This window comes from Oncorhynchus keta, chromosome 9 (genome assembly GCF_023373465.1).
Source record: "Oncorhynchus keta strain PuntledgeMale-10-30-2019 chromosome 9, Oket_V2, whole genome shotgun sequence".
In the NCBI taxonomy this organism is placed as follows: domain Eukaryota; kingdom Metazoa; phylum Chordata; class Actinopteri; order Salmoniformes; family Salmonidae; genus Oncorhynchus; species Oncorhynchus keta.
Window position 1 is genome coordinate 36,228,423 of NC_068429.1, and position 12,807 is coordinate 36,241,229.

The following is a 12,807-nucleotide window of genomic DNA, read 5'->3' on the forward strand; positions in this document are numbered from 1 at the left end:
TCAGCACATCATGAGATAGACATTTTAACAGTGTAGAAAACAGTCAACATGACAGGTGGGGTTAAGGGCCCTAAATGCCTAAATAACTCTTGTTTGCAGGTATCTCTTGTATGCTTTGGCAGTCCCTCCCTGCAGAGCTTACTGGGTGCTAATTGAGGTGACAGGGGAAAGCTCTGCCTCTGGCACTGTGCCAGATATGAGTTATTTTATGGCCAGACTGCTGTGCCTCATCCTGGTAAATCTAGCAGAAAAGAGGAGGAAGGGTGTAGTAATGGCCCACTGAGTGACTGTCCAAAGGGAAGGGGCACATCTGAGTCATGGTGGCTCATTTACATTTTAAAGTCGAGGGGTGTGAATACTGTAGCATTGACATGCAGGGCATTCGGAAAGTAATCGGACCGCTTGACTTTTTCCACATTTTGTTACATTACAGCCTTATTTTAAAATTGATTAAAACAGTTTTTTTTTAAATTTTGGGAAATGTATTACAAATAAAAAACAGAAACACCTCATTTACACAAGTATTCAGACCCTTTGCTATGAGTTGAAATTGAGCTCAGGTGCATCTTGTTTCTATTTATCATCCCTGAGATGTTTCTACGCCTTGATTGGAGTCCACCTGTGGTAAATTCAATTGATTGGACATGATTTGGAAAGGCAACCACTTGTCTATATAAGGTCCCAGAGTTGACAGTGCATGTCAGAGCAAAAACCAAGCCATGTGGGTGAAGGAATTGTCCGTAGAGCTCTGAGAGGATTGTGTCGAGGCACAGATCTGGGAAAGGGTACCAAAAGATTTCTGCATTATTGAAGGTCCCAAGAACACAGTGGCCTCCATCATTCATAAATGGAAGAAGTTTGGAACCACCAAGACTCTTCCTAGAGCTGGCCACCCGGCCAAACTGATTAATCGGGGAGGAGAAGGGCCGTGGTCACTCTGACAAAGCTCCAGAGTTCCTTTGTGGAGATGGGAGGACCTTCCAGAAGGACAACCATCTCTGCATCAATCCAATCAGGCCTTTATGGTAGATTGGCCAGACGGAAGTCATTCATCAGTGAAAGGCACATGACAGCCTGCTTGGAATTTGCCAAAAGGCATCTAAAGACTTTCAGACCATGAGAAACAAGATTATCTGGTCTGATGAAACCAAGATTGAACTCTTTGGCCTAAAGGCCAAGCGTCACGTCTGGAGGACACCTGGCACATTCCTACGGTGAAGAATGGTGGGGACAGCATCATGCTGTGGGGTGTTTTTCAATGGCAGGGACTGGGAGACTAGTCAAGATCGAGAGAAAGATGAACGGAGCAACTTACAGAGAGATCCTTGATAAAAACCTGCTCCAGAGCGCTCAGGACGTCAAACTGGGGCAACGGGACAACGACCCTAAGCACACAGCCAAGACAACCCAGGAGTGGCTTCGGGACAAGTCTCTGAATGTCCATGAGTGGCCCAGCCAGAGCCCGGACTTGAACCCAATCAAACATCTCTGGAGAGATCTGAAAATAGCTGTGCAGCGACACTCCCCATTCAACCTCACAGAGCTTGAGAGGATCTGCAGAGAATAATGGGAGAAACCCACCAAATACAGGTGTGCCAAGCTTGTAGTGTCATACTCCAGAAGACTTGAGGTTGTAATCGCTGCCAAAGGTACTTCAACAAAGTACAGAGTAAAGGGTCCGAATACTTATGTAAATGTGATGTTTCAGTTTTTATTTTTTATACAATGTATAAACCTGTTTTTGCTTTGTCATTATGGGGTATTGTGTGTATATCCATTTTAAAATAAGGCTGTAACGTAACAAAATGTGGAAAAAGTCAAGGGGCCTGAATTTAAAATGGATTCAATTGTGATGTTTTTGTTACTGGCCTTCGTACAATACCTCCTACACACAATGTCAAAGTGGAATGATGTTTTTGTTACTGACCTTCGTACAATACCTCCTACACACAATGTCAAAGTGGAATGATGTTTTTGTTACTGGCCTTCGTACAATACCCCCTACACACAATGTCAAAGTGGAATGATGTTTTTGTTACTGGCCTTCGTACAATACCCCCTACACACAATAAAAGGAATTGTCCGATGTTTTTTTTTTATGTAACAAATGAATTAAAAATTAAAAGCTGAAATGTCTTGAGTGATTAAGTATTCAACCCCTTTGTTATGGCAATACAAATGTGCTTAACAAATCACATAAGTGGCATGGACTCACTCTGTGAGCACAATAGTCTTTGGAATGATTTTTTATTACTACCTCATTTCTGTATCCCACACATAAAATTATCAAAGTGAATATCAGTCCAGCAGTGAATTTCAAGCACAAATTTTACCACAAAGACAAGGGAGATGTTTTTTAACTCCTTCGCAAAGAAGGGCACCTATTGGTAGATGGAATTTTTTTGTTAAACTAAAAAAAACAGACATTGAATATTTTTTGAGCATGGTGAAGTTATTAATTATACTTTGGATGGTGTATCAATACACCCAGTCACTACAAAGATACAGGCGTCCTTCCTAACTTAGTTGCCGGAGAGGAAGGAAACAGTTACAGAGTAATGCCTCCAGCGTGGCGCAGTGGTCTCAAGCACTGCATCACAGTGCTTGAGGCGTCACTACAGCCCCGGGTTTGATCCCAGGCCGGCCGTGACCAGGAGACCCATGAGGCGGCACACAATTGCCCAGCGTCATCTGGGTTAGGGGAGGGTTTGGCCCATCGCGCTCTAGCAACTCCTTGTGGCGGGCTGGGCACCTGCAAGCTGACACTAGTGGCCAGTTGTATGGTGTTTCCTCTGACACATTGGTACGGCTGGATTCTGGGTTAAGCAAGCAGTGCGGCTTGGCAGGGTTGTATTTTGGAGGACTCGTGGCTCTCGACCTTCGCCTCTCCCGAGTCTGTACGGGAGTGGCAGTGATGGGCCAAGACTACCAATTGGGTAAAAGTAAATAAATAAAAAAATATAATAAAAAATTGTTACAGAGTTTAATGACTGGTATAGGATCTACATTGTAGTTACTCCACAATACTAACTGAATTGACAGAGCGAAAAGAAGGAAGCCTGTACAGAATACAAATATTCCAAAACCTGCATCCTGTTTGTAATAAGGCCCTAAAGTACAACTGCAAATAATGTGGCAAAGAAATTAACTTTATGTCCTGAATAAAAAGTGTTATGTTTGGGGCAAATCAAACACAACACTAAGTACCACTTTTCATATTTTCAAGCATGGTGGTGGCTGCATCATGTCATTGGCAAGGACTAGAGTTTTTTTGGGATAAAAAGAAACTGAATAGAACAAGCACAGGCAAAATCCTAGAGGAAAACCTGGTTCAGTCTTCTTTCCAACAGACACTGGGAGACTAATTCACCTTTCAGCAGGACAATAACGTAAAACACAAGGCCAAATATACAATGGAGTTGCTTACTAAGACAACATTTTAATGTTGAGTGGCCTAGTTAAAGTTTTCACTTAAGTAATGTGCAAATATTGTATAATCCAGGTGTGTAAAAGCATTTTCTTTTTTTCTTTATTTACCTTTATTTAACTAGGCAAGTCAGTTAAGACATTCTTATTTACACTTAGGGACTTACCCAGAAAGACTCACAGCTGTAATCGCTGTCATAGGTGATCCTAACACACTCAGGGGTGTGAATACTTATGTTAATGAGATATTTCTGTATTTCGTTTTCAAGAAATTTGCTAACATTTCTAAAAACATGTTTTCACTTTGTCAATATGGGGTATTGTGCGTAGATGGGTGAGAAGTTTAGTTTTATTGAACCCATTGTGAATTCTGCCTGTAACACAACACATTCTGCAATAAGTCAAGGTGTATGAATAGTTTCTGAAGGCAACAAAGCAAAATGTTATCAGGAAAACTGGAACTAGAAAGTGAGCTGCTGGGGTCCTTTCTGTTCAGTTTCACAACAAGCTTATTGCTGTAATGTATTTCCGAGAAGACCTTCTCTTTCTCAGTGCAGTCAGTTCCACATATTCCATCTAGCCATCTGACATGCACTTATGTAACTGAGGTGAGATCACAGAGCACAGGGCAGGCCTGAGTATTGTGGCAGGTCATGGCTGAGCAGAGCTTTATTTGTGGACAGCGGCGACCCCTGCTCGTAAAATATACACTGGCTTCTCTTCTGAACTCCGACAGAGCCACATACTGTATGCTCATGTCAGCTCTTGATTCCCCAGACCGTGGAACAGAAGACATATTCTCTCTCTCTCCCTGCCCCTCCCTCATCCTCTCATCAGTATGCTCCAAGGAGCTACGTCTGAGATCACACCATCTTGGGTCTCAGGCTCTGGAGTGGACAGTCTTGCTGTCAGTAAAACATTGATCAGGAAAACATGTCACATGCACTGTATGGTCCTCTTATGGTCCTTGACCACACTAATATCCCTAAGTGCACCTACTCTACCAGGTCATAAGGCTGTCATAACTGAGAAATTACCCCACTGCTCCCACAGCAACCATAGAAGTCTTTATGTAGAGAAGATGTTTTCACCTTCCTCTCATCAGGTGTTTTTTGTCTATAAGAGCTGTGGTCACCTTCCTCTCATCTGGTGTTTTTTGTCTATAAGAGCTGTGGTCACCTTCCTCTCATCAGGTGTTTTTTGTTTGGAGAGCTGTGGTCACCTTCCCTCATCAGGTGTTTTTTGTCTATAAGAGCTGATGGTCACCTTCCTCTCATCAGGTGTTTTTTGTCTATAAGAGCTGTATAGGATCACCTTCCTCTCATCAACTGTTTTTTGTCTATAAGAGCTGTGGTCACCTTCCTCTCATCAGGTGTTTTTGTCTATAAGCTGTGGTCACCTTCCTCTCATCAGGTGTTTTTTGTCTATGAGCTGTGGTCACCTTCCTCTCATCAGGTGTTTTTGTCTATAAGAGCATGTGGTCAATCTCATGTCATCAGGTGTTTTTTGTCTATAAGAGCTGAATAGTCACCTTCCTCTCATCAGGTGTTTTTTGTCTATAAGAGCTGGGTCACCTTCACCTTTCATCAGGTGTTTTTTGTCTATAAGAGCTGTGGTCACCTTCCTCTCATCAGGTGTTTTTTCACTATAAGAATGTGGTCAAATTCCTATCATCAGGTGTTTTTTCTATTTTTCTTTGGTCACCTTCCTCTCATCAGGTGTTTTTTTACACTATAAGAGACTCACCTTCCTCTCATCAGGTGTTTTTTGTCTATAAGAGCTGTGGTCACCTTCCTCTCATCAGGTGTTTTTTGTTTATAAGAGCTGTGGTCACCTTCCTCTCATCAGGTGTTTTTTGTCAATAAGAGCTGTGGTCACCTTCCTCTCATCAGGTGTTTTTTTATGAACTGTGGTCACCTTCCTCTCATCAGGTGTTTTTGTCTATAAGAGCTGTTCACCTTCCTCTCATCAGGTGTTTTTTGTCTATAAGAGCTGTGGTCACCTTCCTCTCATCAGGTGTTTTTGTCTATAAGAGCTGTGGTCACCTTCTCTTTCTCATCAGGTCAGTTTTTTGTCTATAAGAGCTGTGGTGCACTTCCTCTCATCAGGTGAGATCTATGAGCACAGGTCACCTTCCTCTCATCAGGTGTTTTTTGTCTATAAGACAGCTGTGGTCACCTTCCTCTCATCAGGTGTTTTCTTCTATAAGAACTCCGTGGTCACCTTCCTCTCATCAGGTGTTTTTTGTCTATAAGAGCTATTCTCACCTTCCTCTCATCAGGTGTTTTTGTCTATAAGAGCTGTGGTCACCTTCCTCTCATCAGGTGTTTTTGTCTATAAGCTGTGGTCACATTCCTCTCATCAGGTGTTTTTGTCTATGAGCTGTGGTCACCTTCCTCTCATCAGGTGTTTTTGTCTATAAGAGCTGTGGTCACCTTCCTCTCATCAGGTGTTTTTTGTCTATAAGATGTTTTCACCTTCCTCTCATCAGGTGTTTTTGTCTATAAGAGCTGTGGTCACCTTCCTCTCATCAGGTGTTTTTGTCTATAAGAGCTGTGGTCACCTTCCTCTCATCAGGTGTTTTTTGTCTATAAGAGCTGTGGTCACCTTCCTCTCATCAGGTGTTTTTTGTCTATAAGAGCTGTGGTCACCTTCCTCTCATCAGGTGTTTTTGTCTATAAGAGCTGTGGTCACCTTCCTCTCATCAGGTGTTTTTGTCTATAAGAGCTGTGGTCACCTTCCTCTCATCAGGTGTTTTTTGTCTATAAGAGCTGTGGTCACCTTCCTCTCATCAGGTGTTTTTTGTCTATAAGAGCTGTGGTCACCTTCCTCTCATCAGGTGTTTTTTGTCTATAAGAGCTGTGGTCACCTTCCTCTCATCAGGTGTTTTTGTCTATGAGCTGTGGTCACCTTCCTCTCATCAGGTGTTTTTTGTCTATGAGCTGTGGTCACCTTCCTCTCATCTGGTGTTTTTTGTCTATAAGAGCTGTGGTCACCTTCCTCTCATCTGGTGTTTTTGTCTATAAGAGCTGTGGTCACCTTCCTCTCATCAGGTGTTTTTTGTCTATAAGAGCTGTGGTCACCTTCCTCTCATCTGGTGTTTTTTGTCTATAAGAGCTGTGGTCACCTTCCTCTCATCAGGTGTTTTTTGTCTATAAGAGCTGTGGTCACCTTCCTCTCATCAGGTGTTTTTTGTCTATAAGAGCTGTGGTCACCTTCCTCTCATCAGGTGTTTTTTGTCTATAAGAGCTGTGGTCACCTTCCTCTCATCAGGTGTTTTTTGTCTATAAGAGCTGTGGTCACCTTCCTCTCATCAGGTGTTTTTGTCTATAAGAGCTGTGGTCACCTTCCTCTCATCAGGTGTTTTTTGTTTATAAGAGCTGTGGTCACCTTCCTGCTGCAATGTTGTTATTCATTAGATAATGGACAGAAATGTATTGATTAATCCCCTTCGGACTAGCTCATTAGGACAGGCTGTTTGGGCTCTGGTGTAGAGGTCGACCGATTATGATTTTTCAACACCGATACCGATTATTGGAGGACAAAAAAAAACGGGTGCCGATTAATCGGCCGATTGCATTTTTTTTCTTTTGTTTGTAATGATGACAATTACAACAATACTGAATGAACACTTATTTTAACTTAATATAATACATCAATAAAATCAATTTAGCCTCAAATAAATAATGAAACATGTTCAATTTGGTTTAAATAATGCAAAAACAAAGTGTTGGAGAAGAAAGTAAATATGTGCCAGGTAAGAAAGCTAACGTTTAAGTTCCTTGCTCAGAACATGAGAACATATGAAAGCTGGTGGTTCCTTTTAACATGAGTCTTCAATATTCCCAGATAAGAAGTTTTAGGTTGTAGTTATTATAGGAATTATAGGACTATTTCTCTCTATACCATTTGTATTTCATATACCTTTGACTATTGGAATATCTTATAGGCACTTTAGTATTGCCAGTGTAACAGTATAGCTTCCGTCCCTCTCCTTGCTCCTACCTGGGCTCGAACCAGCAACACAACGACAACAGCCACCATCGAAGCAGCGTTACCCAAGCAGAGCAAGGGGAACAACTACTCCAAGTCTCAGAGCTAGTGACTTTTGAAACGCTATTAGTGCACAACCTGCTAACTAGCTAGCCATTTCACATCACATCGTTACACCAGCCTTATCTCGGGAGTTGATAGGCTTGAAGTCATAAACAGCAGAGCTGCTGGCAAAACGCACGAAAGTGCTGTTTGAATGAATGCTTATGAGCCTGCTGGTGCCTACCATCACTCAGTCAGACTGCTCTATCAAATCATAGACTTAATTATAACATAACACACAGAAATAGAGGTCCTTCTGTGGCTCAGTTGGTAGAGCATGGCGCTTGTAACGCCAGGGTAGTGGGTTCGATTCCCGGGACCACCCATACGTAGAATGTATGCACACATGACTGTAAGTCGCTTTGGATAAAAGTGTCAGCTAAATGGCATATATTATATTATTATTAAATAAGAGCCTTTGGTCATTAATATAGTCGAATCCGGAAACTATCATCTCAAAAACAAGACATTTATTCTTTCAGTGAAATACAGAACCGTTCTGTATTTTATCTAACGGGTGGCATCCATCAGTCTAAATATTCCTGTTACATTGCACAACCTTCAATGTTATGTTACGTAAAATTCTGTCAAATTAGTTCGCAATGAGCCAGGCGGCACAAACTGTTGCATATACCCTGTGTGCAATGAACGCAAGAGAAGTGACACAATTTCACCTGGTTAATATTGCCTGCTATCCTGAATTTCTTTTAGCTAAATATGCAGGTTTACAAATATATACTTCTGTGTGTTGATTTTAAGAAAGGCATTGATTTTTATGGTTAGGTACACGTTGGAGCAACGACAGTCCTTTTTCGCAAATGCATTACCGCATCGATTATATGCAACACAGGACACTCTAGATAAACTTGTAATATCATCAACCACGTGTAGTTATAACCAGTGATTATGATTGTTTATGTTAAATGCTAGTTAGCAACTTACCTTGGCTTCTGACTGCATTTACGTAACAGGCGGGGTCCTCGTGAGGCAGGTGGTTAGAGCGTTGGACTAGTTAACTGTAAAGTTGCAAGATTGAATCCCTGAGCTGACAAGGTAAAAATCTGTCGTTCTGCCCCTGAACAAGGCAGTTAACCCACATTTCCTAGGCCGTCATTGAAAATAAGAATGTGTTCTTAACCGACTTGCCTTGTTAAACAAAGATTATATAAAGGTGTAAAAAAAAAGAAATCGGCAAAATCGGAGTCCAGAATTACCGATTTCCGATTGTTATGAAAACTTGAAATCGGCCATTCCGATTAAACGGTCAACCTCTACTCTGGTGCTTGACTCAGTCATTTTCAACCTCAAACAGACCCAAAGAGTTCTCATAATAATGTATTTGCAGCCAGCGTCCTGTCTTTTTTTGTGTCTCACCCTGTTCGTTCCAGTCTGAGAGACTATTAAGTCTTTCTTCTGAAGCTCTATAAACCGTAACATCTGCCTCTGCTGCACCACTGTTCACAGGCCTCTGAATACGTTCTGTTCTGAATACGTTCTGTTCTGAATACGTTCTGTTCTGAATACGTTCTGTTCTGAATACGCCGGCTGCCGCCATGCACTGCTACACAATTTTCAATGCACTAGGATCCCGGAGACTGTATTACAATATTTCAATGCCTTTTGTAGAGGAACTCAGGAGCCACAAAGGCATGTAGTTCATTGAGGAGAAAGGTTGTTGAGCAGCGGAAGATCACACTGAGGCATTGTGGGATTCAGGGACAAATGACAAATAAAGTGTGAAGTCTGCGATCCTTTCCCTTAGTGATGCGACCTGCAACAAAAGTTGTAAAAAAGGAATGAAATTGGGGCACTGTATTGATTGCATTGCAGGCTACTATGATTTCAGTACTGCCAAAGGCATATTGTTTATGAACCTACTGGGATGGATAATAGGACTCTAAACTAGGCATTCAAACTTGGAGAACAGACGTGCATGCTGTGAATGTTTGTGTCGTAGGCAGGGGCATCGTCCATGTGGGCATCATGCTGCGGGCTGCTGAACGAGGTGATGGGCACAGGGACGGTGCGCGGGCAGCAGCCAGGGTTCGGGGCCGGGGCGGGGCCCTTCCGCTTTGCCCCCAGCGCCGGGTACTCCACCTACCCCCCCACCAGCGCAGGGAGTGTAGGTCAGCTCTGCAAGGCCTGTGGGCTGGCCTTCTCTGTCTTCAGGCGCAAGGTAAGTGGTGAGGGGGATGATGTTTTTAGTGTGTAAAACAATGACGATGATGATGTTGTTTATGATGAGAACACTGATGAGGACAGTGTGTAAGAAGAGGAGGAGGAGGAGGAAGAATGCGCCCCTTAAAAATAAACAAATAAAACTAACTTCCATATGAAGTACTCAATCATAATGGCCACACCAGGGCACCAGCTTAGACTGCAGACAGGTAAATGGCAGAGTGTCTCTAGGCGTTGTCTGACAGTGTGGCATGCTGGGACAGCGATGGAAGCCCCTGGAGCGTTCTCTGAGCTTCCAGGCTCAGACTGCTCTATCAGCCCGCTCACACCTGTTGCTATGCCAATGGCAGATTCAGTCCCGGGTTATATTATAACCACACGTGTGTGTGTGTGTGTGTGTGGCTCAGCTTGATATTTGTGTCATGAAAGCAGAGGTTCAGGGGGATTAACACTGATGATTGAAGAATAGATCTGTCAGAGTGGTCCGCATCTCATTTACACACCAATGACATGGAAAAATCTCCATTCAAACTGGCTGTCTGTCAGTCGATTCATCTGAATTGCCTCAGTAAACCGAGATAAGCTTGTGAATGTCAGGAATATCTGGGCAATTTGCCATATAGTATTATTTAGATTTTATGTGCCAAGAAATGAGATAAAGTCCTTCTCTGTCCTAGAACGTGGTGATGTCATAGGGAATCAAATCAAATGTATTTATAAAGCCCTTCTTACATCAGCTGATATCTCAAAGTGCTGTACTGAAACCCAGCCTAAAACCCCAAACAGCAAGCAATGCAGGTGTAGAAGCACGGTGGCTAGGAAAAACTCCCTACAACGGCCAGAACCTAGGAAGAAACCTAGAGAGTAACCAGGCTATGAGGGGTGGCCAGTCCTCTTCTGGCTGTGCCGATCATTCAGAGTATCTCTACCCCTTCTGCTGTCTCTAGAGAGTTGAAAACAGCAGGTCTGGGACAGGTAGCATGTCCGGTGAACAGGTCAGGATTCCATAGCCGCAGGCAGAACAGTTGAAACTGGAACAGCAGCACGGCCAGGTGTACTGGGGACACCAAGGAGTCCTTACTTAACAGGCAGTTAACCCACTGTTCCCAGGCCGTCATTGAAAATAAGAATTTGTTCTTAACTGACTTGCCTGGTTAAATAAAGGTTTAAAAAAAAGTCCTGAGGCATGGTCCTAGGGCTCAGGTCCTCCGAATACACCCGACGATACCCCCGGACAGGGCCAAGCAAGCAGGATATAACCCCACCCACTTTGCCAAAGCCCCCACACCACTAGAGGGATATCTCAACCGCCAACTTACCATCCTGAGACAAAGCTGAGTATAGCCCACACGGCACGAGTTGTGACGTGGCGGAGGGGGGCAACCCCTCCTAGGGACAGAATGGAAGAGCACCAGTAGGCCAGTTACTCGGCCACTGTAACAGGGTTAGAGGCAGAGAATCCCAGTGGAAAGAGGGGAACCTGCCAGGCAGAGACAGCAAGGGCGGTTCGTTGCTCCAGAGCCTTTCTGTTCACCTTCACACTTCTGAGCCAGACTACACTCAATCATAGGACCTACTGAAGAGATGAGTCTTCAATAAAAATTTAAAGGTTGAGACCGATTCTGCGTCTCTCACATGCGTAGGCAGACCATTCCATAAAAATGGAGCTCTATAGGAGAAAGCCCTGCCTCCAGCTGTTTGCTTAGACATTTTAGGGACAGTTAGGAGGCCTGCGTCTTGTGAACGTAGCCAACATGTCGGTATGTGCGGCAGGACTAAATTGGAAAGATAGGTAGGAGCAAGCCCATGTAATGCTTTGTAGGTTAGCAGTAAAACCTTGAAATCAGCCCTTGCCTTTAACAGGAAGCCAGTGTAGGGAGGCTAGCACTGGAGTAATATGATCAAATGTTTTGGATCTAGTCAAGATTCTAGTAGCTGTGTTTAGCACTAACTGAAGTTTATTTATTGCTTTATCCGGGTAGACGGAAAGTAGAGCATTGCAGTAGTCTAACCTAGAAGCATGGATGAATTTTTCTGCACCATTTTTGGACAGAATGTTTCAGATTTTTGCAATGTTATGTAGATGGAAAAAAGCTGTCCTTGACACAGTCTTGATATGTTCGTTCAAAGAGAGGTCAGGGTCCAGAGTAATGCCGAGGTCCTTCACAGTTTTATTTGAGACGACTGTACAACCATCAAGATTAATTGTCAGATTCAACAGAAGATCTCTTTGTTTCTTGGGACCTAGAACAAGCAGCCATCCACTTCCTTATGTCTGAAACACAGGCTTCCAGCGAGGGCAGTTTTGGGGCTTCACCATGTTTCATCGAAATGTACAGCTGTGTGTCATCCGCATAGCAGTGAAAGTTAACATTATGTTTCCGAATGACATCACCAAGAGGTAAAATATATAGTGAAAACAATAGTGGCCCAAAACGGAACCTTGAGGAACACCGACATTTACAGTTGATTTGTCAGAGGACAAACCATCCACAGAGACAAACAGATATCTTTCAAACAGATAAGACAGAACTTGTCTGTGTAGACCAATTTGGGTTTCCAATATCTCCAAAAGAATGTGGTGATCGATGGTATCAAAGCAGCACTAAGATCTCGGCGCAGGAAAGATAGAGAGCCTCGGTCTGACACCATTAAAAGGTCATTTACTACCTTCACAAATGAGTCCTTGTTTAGGAAAGCTGTTGTTTAGCAAATTTGGCAAATCCCTTTCATTAGCTGTAATTAATATATTTCCAAAAACAGGAAAGCTAAATGACTCCATGAGGCCAAATAATTAATTAAATCTAGTAATTAATTGATCAGGAGGAATGGACATGACTGGCTGATGGGATCGCCTGTCTTCTAAATGTGTGTGGTGACTCTTCCTCTCTCTACTCCCTCTCTCTACTCCCTCTCCCTACTCCCTCTCTCTCTCTCTCCCTCTCCCTACTCCCTCTCTCTCTCTACTCCCTCTCTCTACTCCCTCTCCCTACTCCCTCTCTCTCTCTACTCCCTCTCTCTCTCCCTACTCCCTCCCTCTCTCTCCCTACTCCCTCTCTCTCTCCCTACTCCCTCCCTCTCCCTACTCCCTCTCTCTCTCTACTCCAT

The 12,807-nt window shown here is 43.3% G+C and overlaps 1 protein-coding gene across 5 annotated transcripts in view; it reads left to right on the forward strand.

Moving 5' to 3' along the window:
* Positions 1-12,807, forward strand: part of LOC118388109 (E3 ubiquitin-protein ligase RNF34-like) — a 30,411-nt gene that overhangs the window by 9,302 nt on the left and 8,302 nt on the right. For all 5 annotated transcript variants that reach the window (XM_035776958.2, XM_052525775.1, XM_052525776.1 and 2 more), the window contains exon 3: positions 9,479-9,697. In XM_035776958.2, coding sequence (XP_035632851.2) covers positions 9,479-9,697 — 219 coding nt within the window. The remainder of the gene's footprint in view (positions 1-9,478; positions 9,698-12,807) is intronic.